Source organism: Pantherophis guttatus, chromosome 4, assembly GCF_059756535.1.
Source record: "Pantherophis guttatus breed Tessera chromosome 4, ASM5975653v1, whole genome shotgun sequence".
NCBI classification, from domain to species: domain Eukaryota; kingdom Metazoa; phylum Chordata; class Lepidosauria; order Squamata; family Colubridae; genus Pantherophis; species Pantherophis guttatus.
The window spans coordinates 23,280,786-23,306,359 of NC_142066.1; the positions used below are offsets into that span (position 1 = coordinate 23,280,786).

General features: G+C 40.2%; 1 protein-coding gene across 1 annotated transcript in view; it reads left to right on the top strand.

The window, feature by feature from the left end:
- Positions 1–17,995: 17,995 nt before the first annotated feature.
- The window catches only part of PNP (purine nucleoside phosphorylase), a 30,231-nt gene continuing 22,652 nt past the window's right edge, over positions 17,996–25,574 (top strand). Inside the window, exon 1 of the mRNA XM_034411505.3 lies at positions 17,996–18,184. Within this exon, the coding sequence (XP_034267396.1) occupies positions 18,162–18,184 (23 nt within the window). The 5' untranslated portion in view covers positions 17,996–18,161. The remainder of the gene's footprint in view (positions 18,185–25,574) is intronic.

Below are 25,574 nucleotides of genomic sequence, written 5' to 3' on the forward strand. Positions count from 1 at the left end.
GAAGAACTAATGAGTGAAAATAATGACCAGAAAGAAATCGAAATAGAAAATAACGAACTCAGGTCAGAGATATTAAAGATACTAAAAAGCCAAAAGAATGATGAAAGTCTCATCGCGGACCTCCAGGAGATGCTGAAGAACAGTGGAGCAGCGAGAGAGAAAAACGTCATTAAAGAAAAACCCAAAGATCAAAAAATCGTAAGTGAGATGACTACTGAGAAAATAGTTGTTAAAAAGAAAAGATGTGATCCCGCGCGAAATTTTGAATGGCAGCCATCTTGGTTTCAACGAACTTCAAAAGAGAATGGAGCAGAGCCAATCAAAACGCTCAGTTCAAAATTTCTGGCGCGAAAAACACTATCAGACGAAGAAAGTGAGAAAGAAGTCTCAAACTCTTCAGATGATCCAAAATCAGAAAGTGAAGACGATTTAACAAAATCTCAAGTAAAATCAGCAATGAAAACGCTTTTTGCTGCTTTTGGGCCAAGACTGAAAATTACCAAGACATCTACGAAGAAGCAAGAAATCAAACCGGCGACTCAAGACCTGCACGCTCCCATCCTGACTTCGAAAGCGACGACGCCCGAGCCCAGAGAGCCATGCCGATTTCGCCCTACACCACAGACAAAATCGAATACCAACGCACACAAAAAGAAGAAAAGAACCGTCACCACCACCAGAACCCCAAAAACCGAGCCAGAGACCGACTCATCTGAGGAGGAGCGGATCGAGAGAGCTGAAAGGGAGAGAACCTTCCACGACGCCACCAAAGAAGAAATGAGCAACGCGCATGTGCGAAACTACGTAGACGACCCAGAAGGACTTGAACTGGCCAGAGAACCGCGCAGACTCATTGCAAGCATCCCAATGCCGTTCTGTAATTTCCTGCACTTGAGAGATCACGGACTGCCCCAGGTTGTAAGTAATGGACAGAATAATGTAGGTAACTTACCCAGTGACTTCCCAAAACTTAGAATTGATGGCATTAATTTACAAGAGTGGTATCAACAGCTTCAGGTTATTTTCATGAAAGAAAATTTACTATTCTTTATAACTAGCCCTCCAAGAAGACCTTGGACTTTAAAAATAGATTGTTTACATCATAGAGCATTTTTCATAATAATATCTAGCGTGTCTCCTGCAATGTATCATAGCATCAAACCAAACCTAACTGTATCAGAAATAATTCAATGCATGTTTAATCTATTTCACAGCGATAGCGTAGCTACAACCACAAGAATGTCTAAGGATTTCTTTTCCTCTAGAGTAAAACCAGGGGTTTCTATAAGTGAGCATTTGATAAATCTAAACAAAATAAGAGCTGAGCTACAATTGAGGGGGGAAGTGATTTCAGATCAAACAATGAAAAGTGTTATTATCAATTCACTTGATCCATCATGGGATAGCTTTATGTCACACTTAGATACCATTAATTTGGGATATTTATCCATAGAAAGTCTATCTAACAAATTGATAGCAGAAGACAATTCAAGAAAAAATCGATCCAGTAACCAAACAGACCACAAACCTTTTAGGAAAGTAGTCTTTCAAGATAAACATAATGAGGCCTTTAGATGCTACAATTGTGGATCCAGGGAACATAGTAGAAGAGACTGCCCCAAAGTCTCAAGAGAGAGACATAGACCAGAATATAGGAGCAAATATAATTACAGACAATCTTCCACAGATAGACACAAATATAGAAGCCCACCAAATTACAAAGAAGGTAGAGGGGGTAGAGAAAATTCAAAAGAGAGGAAATCTGGGTCACTGAATGGGCTAAATAAACAAGACAGCACCAGAACACAGCAGGATGAGAATAACAATTGGCTTATTGATTCTGGTGCAACAAATCACACCACCAACAACAAAAGTATATTATCTTCATTTATAGAAGATAAGTTTGTGATAAAGGTAGCTAATCAAGATAAGGTTCAAGTACTAGGCAAAGGAAATGTGACCTTGCCTGGTCTAGGGAAAATAGAGGGGGTATTATTAATCCCAGAAATACCTCACAACATACTAAGTGCCATAAAATTAAGCAGAGAATCTGATATCAATATAGTTTTCTCAAAGGGGAAAGCAACTATAGAAAAGAACAAAACAAATGTAGGTACTGTAATGATAAAAGGAGGTCTACCCTATCTGATAACTAAAGAAAGATGTTTACATAACATTGATTCAAATATGGAAGATTGTATTGAAGCAGATGATGAAAATGTCAGTAACAGTGACAATGATGAGTGTAGAATAACTCATGATCACAAAAATACATACAAGGAAAAGAAACCAAAAATAGGTAAACCAATTCATGATGAGTGTGCTCACATCTTACACAGGAAGTTAGGACATGCAAGCTTTCCTGTAGTACAAAAAATGACTGAACACGCAGAAGGTGTCAAAATAAAAAATTGTGAAAATTATTTGGAATGCTCAGTATGTAAGTCCACCAAACTAAAAACCAGTCCCAGACCAAAAAAATCTAACAGATCAACTAACAATGTTTTTGATTTGGTACATATGGACTTAGTTGGTCCATTAAGTCCCTCAATTACCTATAGAAAACGTTACTTCCTAACAATAGTGGATGACTACAGCCGATATGGTTTTGTTTACACATTAAAGCACAAGGATGAAACATTTCAGAAATTTAAGGAATTCTACAAACGTATAGAAACACAACATAATATCAGAATAAAGCAAATTATGACAGATAGGGGATGTGAGTTCATGTCTAAAGAATTCTCCCAATGGTTAAAGGATAGAGGAATGTTACATTTCACGTCCAATCCTTTTTCTGCATTTCAAAATGGAGTTGCAGAGAGGAAAAATTCCACACTACAAACCATGATTAGGTGCACATTAGAGGATGCTGGTTTAGGCAAACAATTTTGGTCAGAGGCATTACATTATTCGAATTACACTCAAAATAGAACCTGGTCCAGTATTGTGAATAAGACACCATATGAGGTGATGTACAATAGAAAACCCAAATTATCACACATGCACATATTTGGAGTCACTGCAGACGTACACATACCTAAACAATTGAGGAGAAAGGGAGAAAACGTATCCAGGAGATTAAGATTCATGGGATACGAAACTGGAACCAAAGGGTACAGATTTATTGATAGTAATAACAAATTTATAGTATCCAGAACAGCTGTGTTCCATGAACAGGCCAATTGGTCAAAATTGCACCTTAATGAAATATTTCCTAATAAATGTAAAGATACGATATCTTGCGAGGAAGGAACAACAGAAAATCAAAATATTAACAAAAGTAAGAACAAAACCAAAACTTGGACTAATAGTCAGCATAAAATAAAGACAGACACATTAACAAAAAAGGAAGCTAGATATTTGCATGATAACCATAGCAAGCCTGAAAGAACTATTAGAAACAATAGAAACCAAATACCAAATAAATACAAAGATTACATAATGCATATGAATGGAGAACAAATAACACCTAATACATATGAAGAAGTATTGAAACTTCCACATGAAGAAAGAGAAAAATGGGAACTAGCTATGGAAAAAGAGATGGAAAGTTTACAAGGATTAAATGTATTCACACCTGCGATCGCACCTAAGGATAAAACAATTATAGGTACCAGGTGGATTTATAAAATTAAGAACTTAGAAGGAGGCAATACCTTATACAAGGCTAGACTAGTTGCACAAGGCTATGCACAAAAATATCCAGAAGACTATACTGATACATATTCACCCACAGTGAGAACAGAGAGTGTCAAAACAGCCCTTGTAGTAGCATCTGCACTCAATCTGGACGTATTCCAATATGACATACAGACCGCATACTTACATGCAAAATTAGATAAGGAAATATATGTAAGAGCACCACACAGTCAATACACTAATAAGAACGAAATTTGGTTATTAAATAAGAGTCTGTACGGATTAAAGCAATCCGGCAAAAGATGGTACGATTGCTTGGTAAAAGTACTTAAGGCCATGGATTTCAACGCCACCACTGCTGATAACTGTTTCTTTGTAAAAAAGAGTAATGATCATATTGAATTTGTATTAATTTACGTGGACGATATTTTATACATTGGAAAGCATAAAGAGAGCAGGGAAATCTTTGTAAATAAGTTAAATGAACACTTCTCACTGAAATCTCTGGGTAAAGTGAATAAATACCTTGGTGTGCAAATTAACAAAACTAAAAGGGGATTCAAACTTACACAGAAAGATAAAATCATCGAACTCCTAAACAAATGTAACTTAAATAATGCTAAAACCTGTGACACCCCTATGCAAACTGATTTTCTTAGAAACACTGATGAATCTTCCCCTGAGTTTAAAGACAACACATTTTACAGATCAGTTATAGGTTCACTCCTTTATATATCTAATTGGACTAGGCCAGATATTGCATTACCTCTCAATCTATTGTCAAGATATGTTAGTAAACCAACCTTGTATCATTGGGAAGCTGTCAAAAGAATTCTAAGATATCTGAAGGGTACATTAGATTTTTGTTTAATGTTGGAACCCAATAATGACAGAGAACCAAAAATTACTTGTTATGCTGATGCAGATTGGGCTGGTGATACATCATGCAGAAAGAGTACTTCTGGTTATGTTTTTCTATTGAATGATTGTCCAGTTTACTGGTATACTGGTAAACAAGAACTAGTAGCCACTTCTACTACAGAAGCGGAATATGTTTGTTTGTCCAAAGCTGCAAATAACCTTGTATGGTTCAATGATCTGATCACTGATGTTTGGAAGAAACCCACCTTACCATTTATTATGCATGAAGACAATAAAGCGGCCATTGAAATATCCAGATCCGATGCAATTGGACAAAGGTCCAGGCATATTGATATAAAGTTTAAGCATGTGAGACAACTGTCTCAAGACGGATTCATTAAAGCAATACATTGCGATACTTCTGAACAATTAGCTGACATATTAACAAAACCCTTACCTTCTAAACAACACAAATATTTAACTTCTAAATTATATGTATTATATTGTCCTGAATCAGAATGTAATTGGTGTTGTGTAACGAACCGGCATTTAGAGGGGGATTTGTCAGATGTAAATGCCTTATTCTCCAATGTGTAAATAATGTATATATGGAACATCAGAGGTTAACTTATTCTTTGGACTTTAATGTATTCATAACTTACCACTCCCATTCCTAGCTCCACCCCTTGTATATATAAGGAGCCACCCTCACCATTCTCGTCGCTTCTACCTTGAATATTCAGTGAATATAGAATGCCTATCATAATTAAAAAGAAATATATTTAAAGCTTTAACTCCTATTATCTTTATTGAGTCTGATCCTGAAAATATTGCAACAGGCCGGTCCACAAATTTAAACAGTTGTAGGAGGTTAGCACCCACCCCTTTCCTAGAAGAATGAAATATTTTGGGAAATATTAAAAAGGCAGAATATTATATTTCCCTGGATGAGAAATGGAGAAGCATATTTTACAGACAAAGCAGCTCCCACCTTCCTGCCCCCCACCCTTTGTTAATGGGCCAGAGGCAGAAAGTCAATCCTTTGTCAAAGGACATTTGCAACACAATAGCAACAGAAACTAACACAATGGGCCCCATCAAGCCATGTGATCCTGTCCACCATTAAAACATCTTTCCAAACAGTCTCCATGTTTCCAGTGTCTTTTTCCCCACTTGGAGCAGAACCCAGAAGGATATTTCTTCCAACACAGTATTTAGTCATTTCAATTAAATTTACAATTCCTTTATTTCCTTTTTACCATATTTATTCCTCATTTATTTTTAAAAAAAACCAATATTACCCTTCATCCTCATCTCTAATCTTAATCAAATTCAATTTTTCCCTTCTATTCTATATTATACCCCTTCGCATTGTCATCTATTTTCATATCCATCCTCACATTGGTTAACTATGTAATACAGTTGTTTAATACAAATTCAACATTTTAATATAAATCAATTAGTTATATAACTATCTTTTTTTGTATATTAATCATTATGAACATGAATATTCCAATTATTTCCATGCAATCCAATTTCTTACAAATCAATTAATTATATTTACCAATAATAATAAACCAAATAATTTCCCCCATATATTCCTCCAAACCACAACTTAACCGTTTCTGCTTTCAACACAATATACAATTAATAGTATCTCAATTATTACAATTCCCTAGTTAAATAGAGCTTTTTTTCTTTTGTGTTTTAAAACTTGAACCTCCTCTTGCCCTAAATTTCCCATTGTTTGCAGTTTTGTACCTACCTTTTTTGGTGAGGAAAAAGAAATCTCTCTGCCTCATTTTGTCACGTTGCAGCTAAGACCCTGCTTTCGCTTTCTCTTTTCAGCATAGCTAGGGGGAAAAAAACTTGCTCCAGGAATTTACCTCTTTGCAGCTAGCTCTTTGAAGCCCCGCGGCGGCAGCAATAGATTGGGAGTGGGCGGGGTAAGCGAACGGCGACCCGGGCGATCCAACAGAGGCAGAGGGGAGGGTGAGTGAAGATGTGGGGGGGGGGCGAGAGAGGGCTTTGGCAACCCCTGTGAAATGGCCGTTCGACCCCCAAAGGGGTCGCGACCCCCAGGTTGAGAACTGCTGATATAGGGTTTCCTGCTTGAGCAAGGGGTTGAGTAGAAGACCTCCAAGGTCCCTTCCAACTCTTAGGCAAAAGAGATAACTAAGCCAACCAAAAAGGGAACCAAAAGACCCAAGCACTTCTCCATGGGCAGTCAGCATCCAGATCAGCATAGATTAACTCCAAGGTTAACATCAGACCAACAGTCAAGTAAACAATACTTCAATATCTACCAAAGAGACATCAGCCAAACCCCAACAACATTGACCAGGCAAGACATTAGAATGTAAACTAAGAGTAAATCCCATTCCTTACTAGCACTGATGATGTTATCTAGTTTGGGTAATGAAACATCTGTAAGAAAACAAGCAAGCTCAGAGAGAGCACCAAGGACCCCTCAAACTTATAAAAGTGCTGGAAAAAAAGGACCGATCCCTCCCACTTATAACCATCACGATATTCCTGCAGACATGCAGTATGATCAATATTTGGGCTCGTTGTAACATACATGCATTTATGAAGGTTGCAGTATCTGGGATCATGGGATTGCCACTTGAGTCCTTTCCAGCTGGCTTCCAACAAGCAAAGTCAAAGGGAAAAGCTTTGCTTAATGACCACAAAGTCAAAGGGGAAAGTTTTGCTTAATGACCATAATTAACAACACCAGTGATTCACTTAATTGTGGGCCAAAAAAAGAAGACGGTAAAATCGGTTGCGACTCACTAAAGAACCACTATGCTTAGCATGGAAATTCTGGTCCCAATTTTGGATTGTAAATTAAGGATCACCTTTGTCCATCTAACAAGATCAATAGGCAAATCAGTACTGTTTTCTTGATTCCCAGGGAGCTCCTATTACATATGGACCACAAAGGCAGAACCACAGAGCATCTTTTATGGTACCCATAGCTCAAACCACTCAATCGTATGATTAATAAGGTACAGCCCATTGCAGGCAATGTTACTGTACTTCCTCAGGCAATGGATGGCAGGCCCATACTTTCATACAGCCATTGAAGCGCATTCTCTCACAATGAACATGAAAGAAAACCACAATAACCCTAACATGGGAATCGGATCCGTGTGCCAAATTTGCACCAACAGTATCATCACAGGACCCAACAATCTCACACATGAGATTAAAGGTTCCTTTATATGTTTCCTCTGATGGGATATATGCCACAATCTGCTAGTATTGCTCTTCTGGATTCTACGTCAAACCAACAAGGCATATTTTGTGCCAAAAAAATCCATGGAGACAGGTTTAACATCGGAAGTCAAAGCAAGGACAACATATTATCACAGTGTTTCAACCACCCAGAATAGTCTGGTACGGATCTCAAAGTAGCCATCTTGGAAAAAAAGAAACTTGACCAGCGCAATTAAGGGAGAAATAGCGGATCTCACATACATAAAAATATTTTAGGCTATCTCTGAAAGTGTCAATACACACACTAGGTTTTAATACCTTGAAATTCTTGACCAATAACATCCTTGTGACCTGTCACTTCTCCATAACCAGCCTGCCTTCCCCTTCCTTTTCTCCCATCTTTCTCCAGATTTTAAATCTTACATCAGTCTAGCCCACTGTTTCCCAGCTTGGGCAGCTGGAAGATATCTCGACTTCAACTCCCAGAATTTCCCAACCTGCATAGCTGGCTGGGGAATTCCGGTAGTTTAAGTCCAGACATCTTCCCGCTGCCAAGGTTGAGAAATGGTGGTCCGGCCCCTCTATGTATCTGATAAGCTGAACCACTACCCCAGGATCCAATCTGAGTCCATCACCAGGACCCAAGGTTTATTCTTGCAAGCTTTCAGATTCGTGCTGGAGCCCATCCTTGAGGAACTTCTCTCTCCCCAAAATGAGAGACTGTGGAGGGGCTTGGAAGAATTAAACCTCTGGTCTGTAGAGATTCTGAGTCATCCAAGTCATGGTTGTCCCAAAAGTGCTTTTTCTGGAGGCAACTGGACTTTCTTGTTTTTTCTTTGAAGACGTTTCGCTTCTCATCCAAGAAGCTTCTTCAGCTCTGATAGGATAATGGGCAACTGAAGGACTTCTATTACTTGCAGACAGCTGGTCATTTGCATCATTTTAGTGGGTCATTGAAGCACTTGGAGGTTTATCTGTGTCCTCAGTGTCACCTGAGTAGTACTCCTGGTTCCTGTAGTCTCCTCCTATCTGCCACTATCCTGTCAGAGTTGAAGAAGGTTCATGGATGAGAAGCAGAATGTCTTCCAAAAAACCCCAAGAAAGTCCAGTTGCCTCCAGAAAAAGAGTAAAGCTCTGTGGTTTTGGGGTATGTTACTTGGAACCCTGACACTCTGGTTTTACCAACTTTGGGTAAACCTCTAGTCCCGATGACCGACTCAGATTGGATCCTGCAACACTATCCTGGGACGTGTATACTTGCCTTCATTCATGAACCATTACTGACTAAAGCATGCCTTTTAAGAAGATTCAGAGAAAATGCCGTCAGACTCCTGATTTGGGGTCCCTTCATAGTTTTGTTAAAAAGAAGGATGATGAACTCCATCACCTCTCTTACAGACTAACAGAGTTGGAAGGGATCTTGTAGGTCATCTAGTCCAATCAGGAGATCCTACACCATTTCTGACAAATGGCAGTCCAATCTCTTCTTGAAAGCCTCCAGTGATGAAGCTCCCACAACTTCTGAAGGCAACTTCTGTTCCATTGATTGATTGTTCTCACTGTCAGAAAATTTCTCCTTATTTCTAGGTTGAATCTCTCCTTGATCGGTTTCCATCCATTATTCCTTGTTTGGCTTGGAAAATAGCTTGACCTCCCCCTCCCTGTGGCAGCCCCTCAAATATTGGAACACTGCTATCATGTCTCCCCTGGTCCTTCTCTTCACTAGATTAGCTATGCCCAGTTCCTGTAACTGGAGCCATGCCTCCAGTCCCCTAATCCTCCTGGTTGCTCTTCTCTGCACTTTTTCTAGAGTCTCAACATCTTTTTTTATAGTGTGGTGACCAAAACTGGATGCAGTATTCTAGGTATGGTCTTACTAAGGCTTTATAGAGTGGTATTAGTACCTCACTTGATCCCTCTGGAGTTGCACGAGTAGAAATGTCAAGTTTTTTTTGCAAATGTACAAACGGAGTAAGATAAGAGGCTTAACCTGGCCGCTTCTTTGCAACGTGTGCCTGCAACAACGCTTGTGTAAGCAGTCCAGAGTCAATTCAGGGAGCAATATTCCCTTTGATCCCAAATGTCAGAGAACTCTTGCCACCATGGCACATGGTTATTGGCTTGGCAGCCCAGTTAGCATGAAACGCCCTCCATGCGCCTTTCCAGGGACACTTTGGACGCAATCAAGCGATGTGAGATTGTTTGCTCTTTGGAAGGGCAATTGTGCATGTGGGCCTCTTGTGTACAACCCAAACCATTCTTTTCCGTCCCCGCCGCCAATCCCCGATCCCCTATCTTTTATTGACTTAGGTTTCCTCACTGTAATAAAATAAATAAGATATCAAACTGAATAAAGCACCCCAGGGTGCAATCTTGCTGACTAAGATCCAGCTGATAACGGGGTCATCAAATGTTGATTGAATTGCAAACTTACAGTCGATTTCTTCCTGGTGAAGTTCCCCTACCTGTTCCATCCTGCCCTCCATCTCTATCTTTTAACTAGCCCCATCTTTTTGTTCTAGATTTAGGACAATGTGTTTAGTGACTAATGTTACAACAGCTCTGAAAAAAGTGATTAGGTTAAGAGGAAATAAAAAAAAAAAGATGTATTAGAATATTGTGATTTTAGAAATGTTTTTAAACAAAAGATTAGTGCTTTAAAATGGATGGGGGGGGGAAAGTATTTTTCCCTTTAAAGAATCTGAAAGAGTACAGTGAATTTTCTTAATACAAACGGTGATAGTTTATAATAATCTTTAGTAAATAAAGATTATTAAGTGTACATAGAAAGACGTATTATTTCAACAACAAGGAAGGTAAAGCAGAAATTGTTAAATGGATTGTTCTATCCAAAGAGGAGAATATATTTATGTTTTTTATTTGGATATCACCCCTGCATTTTGTGCTTGTGATGAAATGAAAAAGGAAGCACTTTAGGCTGATTAGATAGATTTGTTGTTATAGAAATGGCTAGTTATATACTAATGTGTAAAAGTAAAAAGTTGAGGTTGTAATGTTATCTTGTAATGTGCTAAAAAGAGTCGGTCAGTGGCTTTTTTTCTTCCCTTGTACCTCATATTTTCTTCTCCCTTTCTTTTTCCTTCCCTTAATTACCTATTTTTCTTGTTCTTTGTATTTCATACATTGGTAAAACAATAGACATTATATTAGAAAAAAGTGACTAATGACCATATTTGCCCAAGATGTGGGCATCAATGTCCATCAAAAGCAAAGCCCATTGAGAAGCCATCAGTAAAATCGCAAGTTGCAATCACACGATGTCTCACTTATTGACTGCAAATGATTCACATAACAACCACAGTCAGAACGAGGTTCAGGTGTGGTATTCATTTACCTTCGCTACTGGTTTGCTAATGTGAGTGCGCATGCGCAGGGCCTTCTGCGCATGTGCAGGGCGTCAAAAACGGAACGTGATTACGTCCCTGCAGGTGGGCGGGGCCTCCCGCAGCTGCCGCTATAGGTTCGCCCAATCCAGATAGAACTGACTGAATACCACCACTGGCAAAGTTGTAAGTTCATCGTGGTCTTGCTTAACAACCACATCACTTAGTGCTGGCTCCTGTCTCAAATATCTTGCAAGCCACCTTTGTTCTATTGTACATTACCATGATGATGATGATGATGATGATGATGATGATGATGATAATAATAATAATAATAATAATAATAATAATAATAATAATAATAATAATATTGGTTGATACCTAGGATGCTGGCAGCAACCCGTATCAACCATTAGCACCAGTCAATGGTATTTGTAATGCATTTTTGAATGTTCAGTTGACTGAGTTTCATGTTTAATGAATAAAGTTAATAATAATAATAATAATAATAATAATAATAATAAGAAGAAGAAGAAGAAGAAGAAGAAGAAGAAGAAGAAGAAGAAGAAGTTGATACCTAGGATGCTGGCAGCAACCTGTATCAACCATTAGCACCAGTCAATGGTATTTGTAATGCATTTTTGAATGTTCAGTTGACTGAGTTTCATGTTTAATGAATAAAGTAAATAATAATAATAAGAAAAGAAAAAATCACAAAGTACCGGGACTTGCAAATTGAAGTTCGGCGACTGTGGAAAAAGAAATCGTGTCTTGTTCAGATAGTAATTGGAGCCCTTGGAGCAATACCCAAAGGGCTACCCCACTATTTAGAAATTCTAAATTTGCCGGACTTGAACATTTTGACTCTACAAAAACCCAGTTTACTCCGAACAGCTTACATCCTCCGACGATACCTTAACAGTTCCTAGGTCCTTGGTTAGGACTCGAGCTGCTGAGCTATTAACCAGCCTCAAAGGCTGTGAATCTCACTAAAGATTAAATAATAATAATAATAATAATAATAATAATAATAATAATAATAATAATAATTTGATACCTCGGATGCTGGTAGCAACCCGTATCAACCATTAGCACCAGTCAATGGTATTTGTGATACATTTTAATGTCCAGTTGACTTAAGTTTCATGTTTAATGAATAAAAGAGATAATAATATCGCTGTACCAGGAGATGCCAGAGTCGAAGAAAAAGAACTGGAAAAAATCACAAAATATCGCGACCTGGCCATCGAGACTACACGGTTATGGATGAAAAGTGTAACAGTGATAACCATTGTCATCAGGGCACTTGGTACCATGTCCAAGAATTTTATAAGATACATCAGCAAATTGCAGCTTCCTGCAATAACACCAGTGGAACTGCAAAAAACTGCGCTACTTGGAACATTGTATATTTTAAGAAGATAGTTGGTTGATACCTAGGACGCTGGCAGCAACCCATATCAACCATTAGCACCAGTCAGTGGTATTTGTGACACATTTTTAAATTTCCAGTTGACTGAGTTTTACGTTTAATGAATAAAAGAAAATAATAATAATAACAACAACAAAAATGCCAAATCCAGTCTAAACATCTGGTTGACAAACCATAACGATGATGATAATAAATGATAATAAGCCTGAAAAAGACGTGCAGCCCAATTTTGCTCCATTATAATCTTGCTTTAGAAGTTTGTGTGTGCCCCAGCATACCGATTGGGGAATTCTGGGAGCTGAAATAGACACAATCTAAAATTGTTGAGGTTGAACACTGTCCTAGAACTGTAGAGTTGCAAGTAGCCCTTGCAGTGTCTGTTTCCAAACCTGGCCTAACCTGGGAGGACTGACACCACTCTTCCTTGAACTCTACTGCCCTGCCCCACCTACCATTTTCAAGAGGCGTTTCCTCCTTGACTTGTCCAGGCACATCAGAGAGTTCCATGTGACTGACAGCAGGGTTGTCCTGGATGCTCCTTTCGTTGACCCATGTGAGAAGACTAGTCCTCCAACTCACGATGTATCTTGAGATACCATGCAGGATCATGGTGGGGTCCTTGGGAGGCTGGACTGAGTCAGTATCACATATTATTCATCAGGACATTGGTGACTGTCAGGCACACAACAGATAGTCAACCTCTTTCTGATACCTGCTGCTGCTTCCAGGATGTGAAAAAATCCATCACCTTCTCCCAATATCCTGCTATGTCTGACTGCTAAGCAGCTGATAAAACCACGCACTCCCATTATCCACTGATTCAACTCTGATGTATTTGGTAGCCTTGGATCCTGTCCCGGATGTGTGTGATAGACACCAGTGATCCAACCAGCTAAAATGAAGCCCTCAGGTAAATCTTTAATTGCAGGCAGGTAACTACAGGAGATAAAACAAAAACTTACAACATCTATAATGTCTTACACCGGTTTGATTTTTTTCCCTTTGATTGTTGAGCCTGGGTTGCAACTCAACTTTGTTTCAGGCAACTGCCAGTGCGCTGGGATCTTAAGCATGGATTACATCAGGGGTGGGCAACTGTAGCCCTTTTACAACCTGTGGACTTCAATTCCCAGAATTCCTGAGACAGCCAAGCTGGTTGTAAAAGGGCCACAGTTGCCCACCCCTGGACTACACCAGTGTTGGCCAAAATAGGAGCACATACGGGTGGCAGGGTGAAGCACCGGAAACCAGAACAGCAGCTTCCTGGCGCGCAAGCATGGGAGTGCTGGAAACCAGAAGAGCAGTTCCTGAGCTAAGCTTCTGATTTCTGGTCTGCACATGTGCACCGGTCACTTGGTCTTCCGGTTTCTGGTGTCCATGCGCATGTGAAGACAATGCGTACTGGAAACCGGAAGCTCAGGTTCTCAATGCGCGCATGCACACCAGGGAGCTGCTCTTCCGGTTTCCAGCGCTCCCACATATGCAAAGACCATCTGGCAGGCGCAACCCTGGAAGAGCAACAGACGACGGCTGGCGTGACCAAAGTGATGGCTGTGCGCGCCACTTCTGGCACGTGTGCCATAGGTTTGACGTCATGGGACTACACCATCAGAGGTGCCTGGCCTGGTTGGTTTTAATGGCCCATTCTTCCAAATAGTGCCCAGCTAAGTGATGACATCTAGTCAACTTTAGCTGGCCATGCAAAGCTAAACAGGGTTGGACCAGGTTAGAAATTATCAAGGAGATCACTAGGAAATCCCCTTTCTGTATTTTTGGGAAACAAAAAATCCTGGAAGAAAATACAGGTAGTTCTCGACTTACAACAGTTCATTTAGGGACTGTTCAAAGTTACAATGGTGCTGAAAAAAGTAATATACCTGTTTCCACAGGACCATTGCAGCACCCCCATGGTCATGAGTTCAAAATTTGGATGCTTGGCAACTGGCATGTATTTATGACAGTGCAGTGTTCTGGGGTCATGCGACCACCTTTTGCAACCTTCTGACAATCAAGATTTCTGTTGTTAAGGGAGACAGTTATTAAATGAGTTCTGCCCCATTTTATGATCTTACTTGATACAGGTGTTAGATGAATCACTACCATTGTTAAGTTAATAACAGGGTTGTTAAGTGAATCTGGCTTCCCCACTGAAGGTACCAAAAAGTGATTACATGATCTCGGGACACTGCAACAGTCATAAATATGAGTCAGTTGCCAAGCATCTGAATTTTGATCACGTGACCATGGGGATACCTTGTCAAATTTTTCAACTTTCAATTTCCGAACACTAGGCGTGCTCAAAAGTTGTGACATGCCTTGGGGATTGCAAATATATTTTCGTTACTTTAATACAATTTAGATGTGCTTGATAAGTAACTACATAAATATCACAACTTTTTAACATTTTGTTCGTAAGGTCACTTTTTTTCAGTGCCATCGTAACTTCCAATGGTCACTAAATGAATAGTTATAAGTCGAGGACTACCTGTATATGAATACCTTTTTTTCAAGGGCTTCATGGAGGCTCTACCAAGTATTAGTCTGCAGTGTACTAGTTTCTTGACTGCTTTGTTCATTTACTATTGATGGTTGATCCTAAAAGGCAGATGCTCTTTGCCATTTCCACATCTTTATTATCAGTTCTAAGACTGGTCATTGTACCTGTTGTAATTACCTGTACCAATATTTAAGCAGGGCTGAATAAATGAATGAGCTGGAAGGGACCTAGAAGGTCTTCTAGTCCAGCCCTCTGCTCAAGCAGGAGAACCTATAATATTTCAGATAACTGTCTAGACTTTTTTAAAAAACCTCCAGTGATTGGAGCGCTCATGATTTCTGGAGGCAAGCTGTTCCACTAGTTAATTGTCTTCACTGTTACGAAGTTTCTCCTTAATTCCAGGTTGCTTCTCTCTTTGATTAGTTTCCAGCCATCGTTTCCTGTGCTTTGAGAATAATTTGACCCCCTCTTCTTTTGGCAGCCCCTCAAGTACTGGAATACTGCTATCATGTCACCCCAATTCTTTTTTTCTTTAGACTAGCCAAACCCAAACCCCACAGCCATTCTTCTAATTTTCTAATGTGATATGTGAACCCTGTCACTTTATATAATTTCAACTTTTCTTCAGCTGACTCAACTCATCCTCTCCTCTAGGATGAGTTTCCCACAACGTGGAAAAAGTCAGGCCCACAATTGCTTATATATGGTCAGTGTGAATCAGCTTTGATATTTGAGGTGCATTCTTAACATTTTGTCTTTTAAGTCACCACATCTTGGAGAATGTGGGCTATAATCTCTGGAAAGATCTCTTTGCAAAGCAGCACATATAACTGTGCTTTATAAAAAAGAACTATTGGATGAAGAAAGCAAATGTAATAAATCAAATCAAATCAACATACAAGTAATCATCACCTTACAATCACAATTGGGACCAGGAAGTTCCATTCACTAAGTGGTTGCTAAGTGAGTCACTGTGTCTGATTTTACAATCTTTTTTTGTCCTAAGCAATTAAGCAATCATTGCGGCTATTAAGCAAATCTGGCTTCCCCCATTTACTTTGCTCAACAAGAGCTGGCCGGGAAGGTTGCGGATGGAGATCATGTGACCTTAGGATGCTGCAACCATTGTACAATGCATGCTGGTTGCCAAATGCTTAAATCATTATATGAAATGGTGGTGAGCACAAGAACCGTTCCTAAGTCACTTTTAACTCTGATACACATACACATATACATATATTTTGTTGTTGTTAATTGCGAAGTCGTGTCCGACCCATCGTGACCCCATGGACAATGTTCCTCCAGGCCTTCCTGTCCTCTGCCATCATCTGGAGTCCATTTAAGCTCACACAAACTGCTTCAGTGACTCCATCCAGCCACCTCATTCTCTGCCGTCCCCTTTTTTTGCCCTCAATCTTTCCCAGCATTAGACTCTCCTCCAGTGAGTCCTTCCTTCTCATTAGGTGGCCAAAGGATTTGAGTTTCATCTTCAGGCTCTGGCCTTCTAAAGAGCAGCCAGGGTTGATCTCCTCTAGGACTGACCAGTTTGATTGCCTTGCAGTCCAAGGGACTCGCGGGAGTCTTCTCCAGCACCATAGTTCAAAGGCCTCAATTCTTTGACGCTCAGCCTTCCTTATGGTGCAACTTTCACAGCCACACATTGCAACTGGGAAAACCATAGCCTTGACATACACACACACATATATATATATACACACACACATATATGCATATATTTGTATATATGTATGTGTGTGTGTGTGTATATATATATATATCTTCTTAAGTTTTATATATATATATATATATATATATATATATATATATATATATGTATGTATGTATGTATGTATGTATGTATGTATGTATGTATGTATACCAGTGGTGGGATTCAAAATTTTTTACTACTGGTTCTGTGGGCGTGACTTAATGGGCGTGGCATGGCTTGGTGGGTGTGGCAAGGGAAGAATACTGCAAAATCCTCAATCCCACCCCCCAACAGCTGGGATTTAGAAGGCAGAGAATAGATGGGGGTGGGGCCAGTCAGAGGTGGTATTTACTGGTTCTCTGAACTACTCAAAATTTCCACTACTGGTTCTCCAGAATTGGTCAGAACCTGCTGATACCCACCTCTGATGTATACATACATACATACATATATCAGAGGCAGATTTCAAAACCTGTCGCTACCGGTTCCATTGTGGGTGCTTGGGTGTGACACTTCTGCACATATGCAGAGATTTCCAGGTGGGTGAGCAGAGCCTCCAGCGGCTACCGGTTCCCCGATCGGGGTGAACCGGTAGCAACCCATCACGGGTGCCAGGTTGCCTTGTCTTTTCTTGTTTTATCTCATCTTGTTCTCCTAGTATTAGAGCCAATGGGGAAGCCAGGAAGAATAGAAAAAGAACCTCGCCTTTCTCCAGACAGCATGCAAAACTTTCCGGATTTCCCCCACTTCTCCATTTCCCCACTTTCCGGATTCCCCCCCACCCCCTTCCCATAAGCACAGCCAAACACTCTAAAAATAAAACCGACTTAAAAAAAAACATTAAAAAAAATCGGGAAGTTTTCCAGGAAACTTAGGCGAGGGGGAAAAAAGTGATGACCCATGTGGGGAATTTCCCCCTCTCTGGAAAATGTTCCCGCGGATGTTATTAATATGGAGCGTCTATTATTCAGATTATCTCGACGTGGATTTCTGGAAGCCGGCGAGGGTTTGGGAAGGAAGCAGCAGCAGCAGCAGCTCCGGCGTCCACGTGCGTTCGCAACCTCGCCGGCCGCGCGTGCCGGGGAGAAGCACCAGTGCAAAGCCTCGCTTCACCACGTGCGCCTCCTCTCCGCTCCCTCCTCCCGCGCGCCTCCAGCCTGGGGGTGGGTGGGCGTGGGCGGGGCAGAAGCGCCTCCTGAGGATTATGAATGAAGTGGGCGGAGCGTAACCCTTTGGTGTGACGAGAACGCCGGGGTCGCCCGGGGCAACCTTTGTTGCCGGCACAGGGAGCCCCCCGATTGGCCGCCGTGATTGTGACGACACGTTCTTTCTGTTTAGAAGGCCGGCCGAGCCTCCGTTCTCCCGCAGAGCGACGCGATTCCCTGGAGGAACCTTCGGAAGCGGCGGGAAAAAAAAAAAAAGAAGAAGAAAAAAAGAAGTCACCGACTCGCATCCATGGCCAACCAGCGGGAAGAAAGGTCAGCGTGGGAAAACGTTACCTTGAACCGGGTTGCTCCGGGGGGGAGATGGGTTGCGGGAGCTGGGAAAGTGCTCGGTGGAACAATTTAGGGTCCATCTGCATCGATGACTGCTTTCTGTTTTGTCTGGATTACAACTCCCATTATCCCCGGCCGCAGTTCGGAGTAGTCATCCGACTCGTCTAGATGGCCTCGGGGTGTTGAAAGCGATTTTAAGGAGTCCCGGCTTTTGGGGAGATGGGGTGGTTGGAAACAATCAGCGGATGTTTTTTCAGCATCCTTTTTTTTTTTTTTAAAGGAAGCAATTCGAGAAGGAACCCACCCCCTCCCCTAAATTTTAAAAATCTCTTTTTGTTTTTGATGCTGTAAGATTTTTACAAATTTACAATGTAAAATAATCTGGGGATAATCCTCGGAAGAAGTATGAGCGGTTGGGTAGATTATAACTGTTATATTATGTAGCATTGCGGTGGCTGCTAGTATGGAATCTCGCCCTTTAGCTGACCTCCAGTCTCTTTGGTCTCTCCATAAGGACAGATTTGTGTAATTGTCTTGGTGTTTCGTTGATGTTCTTTGAATTCAGGCTTGGGCCACGTTTCTCAAACCTGGGCAACTTTAAGATGGTGTGGACTTCAACTCCCAGAATTCCCTAGCCAGCTGCTGGAGAATTCTGGGAGTTGAAGTCCGCACATCATAAAATGGGTGGGCAAGTTTGAGAAACATTGGTGTAAGACTACAACTGTGACCTTTCCTGGTCTCCCTTGGTCTGCTTTCTTCTATAACATTTTCATCATTGCCACCATCATCTTAGTAGTAATAGCTTTTCCATCCAAGCAGTGCATGAACCAGGAGCCCCAGAGTTGAAACTAGGTCCCAATTTTAATAGTGAGTTATTTTAACCTGCCTACCTTTGGGGGTGTTCTCCAGCTCCTCTTTTCAGGCGTGTTGTGGTTGTGGTTCTTTACTTCTTTGCTGCTGAGCTCTAGCCTCAGCTGTGGGAAAAGAGATCTCAAGTGGGCATTTCGGGTTTTGGGTGGGAGAGAAAATTGAGAAAGAGTCCAGTTTAGGGGTTTAAGAACTGGGCACCAGAGGTGGAAATCATGGCAAGTACATTACGATTATTGATCAGTCACATTCCTGAAGTAGCATGGAAACAGCTATTTAGCTTCTTTAGACTGAAAGATCCTACCAGATTTAATTTGCATATTTTATCCCACCTGCTTCTTTATTCATAACAGCCCTGCAAGGTAGGCTGAGGTTGCAAGCAACTTAAATTTCCCATATATGAGCAGGAGAATTGGTTTTGTCTAGCCTTCTATCACCTACAACCCTCCCCACTGTATGCCAGGAGTAGCTAGGAATTCTGGGAGTTGGAAGTCCTAAAGAATCTAAGAGGAGACCACCGGATTGCAAAAGATTTTTCTGGTTCAATCTGCTCTTTGCAACCTATGAAGTAAATTAGTGCTTTTGTCAATCTGCTTCAGGGTGTGTGTGTGTACATTTGTGTCCATTAGGCTTTCAAGAAGGCATTTGAATTCATGTCTGAAATGACTTTTTGCCTTTGTTGCTAGTATGTGTAAGTTAGAACATGCAAAGAAGGAAGCAAGGGATGAGTGAAAAATTGAGCATCCATTTGAAGTGTGTGTTAATATGATGCATCATATAGAAAACCGAAAATTTTCTCTGAACTAATTTGAGGCAAAAGAAAACTTGAGTCATTTTTAATATGAAAGGAGACTGTCTTTTTATGACTTCCCAGATTGCTCATCAACCGTGTTTTGATGTGGTTTCTATATCCTTCTGTCTGTAAAAACTGAAATTATTATTTTTCCCTTCACTGTTTGAGAATGGAAAGCCCGAGAATATTGCGGTTTCCAGAGTTTGCTTATGTAGTTTGGACAAAAACTACTCTATATGAGGTTAAATTTCCCTCAAAATTGAACAGGTCCTTATCACCACTGGTTTCTCAGATCATTTTTTTTAATGAAGTTTGATGTCAATTAAGATGCCAATTGTTCCAAAATCTAGAAAGCAAATATAGTAAGATTCTTGTGAAAGAGAATTAAGAGAAAAATAAGTGGAGAGAAAAGTGAGAAACCCAAATTGTTACATCCCAATTAGATCCCAAGGCACATTTAGTTTGTTTTTCTTTTAATTTTTTTTTATTTACAAGTAGTTCAAATTACAAATTACAAGTAATTTGAAACCCTTTGTTTAGTGATCTTTCCGAGTTACAGTGGTACTGAAAAAAAGTGACTTCTTATGTTTATTCACATGACCGCTACAGCATCCTCGTGGTCATGTGATCAGAATTTGGGTAATTAACAACTGGCATGTATTTATGACAGTTGTATTTTCCTGGGGTCATGTGAAACGCAAAATAAATAAAAAATGCGATCATCATTTATAATCCTCACAGCCAGCTTCTGACCAGCAAAGTCAATGGGGGAATCCATTTAATGACTGCATGTTCCGCTTAATAACTGCAGTGGTTTACTTAATAAATGTGGCAAAAAAGTTAGTAATAAAGGAGCAAAATTTAACAACTGCCTTGCTTTGCAATGGTAATTTGGGGCTCAATTGTGGTTGTACAGGTTGTAAAATACAAGGACAACCTGTATTTTATGTTTGCGCAATTAACCAGGCAATCTTAAAATTAAATGGTAAAGGTTCCCCTCGCACATGCGTGCTAGTTGTTCCCGACTCTAGGGGGCGGTGCTCATCTCCATTTCAAAGCCGAAGAGCCAGCGCTGTCCAAAGACGTCTCCGGGGTCATGTGGCTGGCATGACTAAAATACCAAAGGCGCACGGAACACTGTTACCTTCCCCACCAAAGGTGGTTCCTACTTTTCTACTTGTATTTTTTACATGCTTTCGAACTCCTAGGTTGGCAGAAGCTGGGACAAGTAACGGGAGCTCACCCCATTACGCGGCACTAGGGATTCGAACTGCTGAACTGTCGACCTATAGATCGACAAACTCAGCGTCTTAGCCACTGAGCCATCGTGTCCCTTTAACCTTTAAGAACATACAAACTGAAAGCGCCAGTTAAGAAAAGGAAACCAAAACTAGTTTATATTTTATTATCAACAATCACTGGTTATTTTATCAGGATCTTGAGCGTGGATTCTGATATAGCTTCAGAGATTAATCACTGTCCTTGGGGAATCTACAGCAAGGGAGAAAATCCAATAGGTCAAAGAGCGAGAAAGAGACATAAAAAATGGTGGCAAGGAACTAGAGTTCAAGGTTTGGCACTCTGGACTCCTGTTCCTCTCGTTGGCTCTCTCTGTTTAGCCTGGCTTGACATTAGATTTATGGTTAGTTCCGTATCAGTGGCAAGGAACATCCTGAATGGGTAATATTTCAACAGAAGAGAAGCAAAGGCTATGGCTGTGATGACAAACTATAAGGAATTATATAAGCCATTTTGTTCTTTTTAATGTCTTTCGGGATTATTTATTTTGGCTGCAATCGATCTGATGATGCAATGGTTTTCTTAGAAACAAACCCAGAAAACTAACTATTTTATCATAGGCTTCTTGAAACTCATGGGTTGGGTTTTATTGACCAAACAGATATGTTTGGGTTGGTTTTGTTTGTTTTTTAAAATAATTTTTAGGAAGAGGCTTTATGTAATATTAAAAACAAACTTAACAATATGAATGAAAGAGAGTGAGAAAAAAATAGAGGAACAAAAAAAGAAAATGTATAAAGGATTTACTTCCAATCTTTGTTATACCTGTTACAGATACATCATTTATTGTCTGCCTACCCTTTTTAAGATTATATCATAATTCCCTTCTTCCATTTTCTCTTTCTAGTCATCAAAACCCAAAGACCACAAGTTCATTTTTTCCCATTTTCAGCAAAACGACCATAAAGGGTTTCCAGCCATGAATAAATACAATTGTGAGCATAGATGTGCTTGGAAAATTTCGTGATTTGAGAACAGGCTATGTGCTGAGGTTCACAGTTTGTGACATCTTTTTGGCTTATCTCATTGGTGAAATCAGCTGTTTAAAAAAATTAGATGTATGTGGTTCCAACTCAGTTCTTCCCCACTTATAATAGGCCAGAATCCTTAATCTAAAACAGGGGTCTGCAACCTTAAACACTCAAAGAGCCATTTGGACCCGTTTCCCACGGAAAAGAAAACACCGGGAGCCACAAAAACTCTTCCCATGCCTGACTATTTCTTGAGCAGCCACAAAACTAGCGTATGTAGTTGAATAAAACATTCTGTTTTCTTCTGAAACTTTTCTTTTCTTGGACTTATCCATGGTTGGCCTACCAGAAGTTGAAAAGTTCAATAAATTGCGTGCCGGCAGGTGTCACAAATTGGCAGTTGTGATGCATATTTTGAGTGACAGAGCCGCAGCAGAGGAGTGAAAGAGCCACATGTGGCTCCAGAGCCACAGGTTGCTGACCCCTGATCTAGAAAATAACCTGGATTATAGTTTTTGTTTTTAAAGGAGCAACGAAACAGATAATGTACTAAATAAATTATTTCTAGTTTGTTTAAAAATTCAAGGTAGCAAAAGGAATCAAGCAAAACAGATAATGCACCCAGCCAAATCTTTTTTTTTTTTTGGTAACAATAGCTAGCTGCTTCAGGGAAATACATACATAGCTTTGTCAGCAAAATAATATTTTCGCTTGTCCTTTTATCTTGGAATACAATTCTTTATCAGTAAATCAGAATTATAGCTTTGCATTTCATGGAACCACAGCCAACATCAATTCTGATAACGTATTTTATGCAATCTGGAAGATTGCAATTCTTTTCTAAAATGCAATAGTAGAACAGGCAAGAAGTGTGAAAACTAAAGACTTGACTTTTGTGGGAAACTTCTCAAAATGTTGACCGTGAAGGACAGAAGCTTGTCCACCAGTTTTACCAAAAGTAATAGCTTTCTTGCAAGTGGTCCCTGTTAATAGGTAAATGAAGCTGAATAATATTTTGTAAAACATTGGCCTTCTTCCTATTAAAAATGCTTGGGTAAGTAGGCAGTTCTCGGGCAAAAGCATGACTGTTGCTCCATATCTAGTTCTCTAGTCATTGTCCTTTCCCCATGCAATCTTTGACTCTCTTCAGAATGGTCACATGGAAAAAATGCTGATTTGAAGATCAGGAGATGGACATGGAACTTAGGTTTATAATTTGGGCTGGCATGGATCCAATCGGTTAGGAATGCTTTTGACTCCAGTAGACTGGCATGACCCAGTGACTGATTGATGGGTCACAGCTGATGGATCCCAAGTCTTTGTTGAATCATGATATCCACTGGCAATGTCTTGAGCAATTCACCAGCTCCCAATATTGGCCACAGTGGGTGAAACATTGGGCCATACAGTGTGGACTTAACTATAGCAATAAAGGATAATATTTGTTGATAGGAAGGGTCCTTGGTGCTGTCTGAGCTTGGTTGTTTTCTTGCAGATGTTTCATTATCCAAACTAGGTATCACTGATGATGATACCTAGTTTGGGTAATGAAACATCTTCAAGAAAACAACCAAGCTCAGAAGACATCAAGGAATTCTTCTAACTTAACTCTTCCGAGGATGAGGATGTGGTTGAAGGATACAATCTGGGTTGGTCCCTGTTTTAGTTTTCCAATCTTTTGAAGTTGTGCTGGAGCCCATCTTCAGGGAAGTTCTATTTACCAGAATATGTAGAGAAAAGTTCCCTGAGGATGGACTTCAGTATGAGTCCAAAAGCTTGTAAGAATAAGAACCCTGGTCCCGGTGACTGACATGGATTGGATCCTGCATCATTATCCTGGGACATATATATTTGCCTTCAAAAGTGATAGAAGATCCAATGTGGAATTGTCCATATTGAGTAAACATGATGTGGGCTATGCTGTGTATGATTTGATAGCTACCAATTTTAAGATTGGGGTTTTTTTTTAACAACAGCAATCTTTCTTACCTTAATTTGGAGCAAATCTTGAACACCCCGGCTCCATCTGTTGATTTACTCTGAAGAAGGAAGCCTAAATTAACCCATGCTATTGAAATTAATCCATGCTATTATGGCCAGCTCCAGTTCATATCCTTGCATTGGCCCATTCCCTGGATTGGAAGTTCTCAACAAAAGGCATCTTTCTCTTCTTAAATCCTGGTTGTTGACTTTTAAGATCAGAAGAGAGAGAGGTTCTTGATTTCCTCATCTTAAAACATTTCCCTGCATTTGGGAGTTGCAATCACAAAACCTTTGTGTGTATTCTGGTATTTCTTTGTTTTTACAGCATCTGGAACACACTGAAAACTTAACTGGCTGTCCTGATAAGAATCTTGTTCATGAGTCATCACTTCCCCATTGATTAAGTTCTTACAGTATCCAGTTTACGTAATCCAGAAATAAGACTGGGAAATTATGAGTTAGTGTCATTGTTTCTGGCAAGAGAAGGAACAACAATTTCTCATGTCCTCTACAAGGAGATTGCATCAACTGTCAGGACTTCCTGACTTGTGTCATTGCTAGAAGTGTAACACATTTCTGGTTAAGTATGGCAACATACGTGCTGCTGAGCATGGTTACTCAAGAAGAAGATAATCTAAGAACAAGTAGCGTTCTGTTGGATTGGACCTCTGGCCCATCTACAGGCAGTCTTCAACTTACAACCATATGTTTAGTGACGTTGGAATTACACCCACGTTGAAAAAGATGACTGTTTTCATACTTATGACATTGCAGCATCCCCACGGTCACGTAGTCAAAATTCGAAGACTTGGCAACTGGCATGTATTTATGACCGTTAGTATCCCTGGGTTTTGTGACAAGCAAAATCAACGGGAAAGTGAGATTCACTTAAAAACTGTGGCCAGCAAGGTCATAAAATGGGACAGAACTCACTTAACAACTGTCTTGCTTAGCAAGGGAAATTTTGGGCTCCATTGTGGTTGTAAGCCAAGGACTACTTTTAACCCTTTCTCCACCTGCACAAGGAAGCCCTCCAGCCTCTCAGTAGATGGCCTTCGGAGGGCATCCTGCTGTTATTGTGGCTAATAGCAAAGGATTTCCATCCTCATAGAGCTCTGGTTGACTTCAGCAGCTTGGGTGATGCCACTGCAACCCTTAGATGCCTACTTAGCATACAGTGCCTTTACCCTAAACATGTGGCATTTATATGTTCCAGGGAAGAAATATCCAGCCCTATTTAGCCAGGGGGTCCTCCACAAAATTTTGCAGCATAGATTCAGCCCATAATGGAAGGGCTTTTTATTGAGATTCTAGCCATCTTGGGATATCATGAGGTGTGAATAGCTCAGGTAAACTGCAGGATTATATAAAAACTGGTTAATTGTATCTCCCAGTTCGTTCTTGGGTTGTTTAGGCGGCAGTTCCATCAGCATCTGATTTTGCTATTAGAGGATACTAC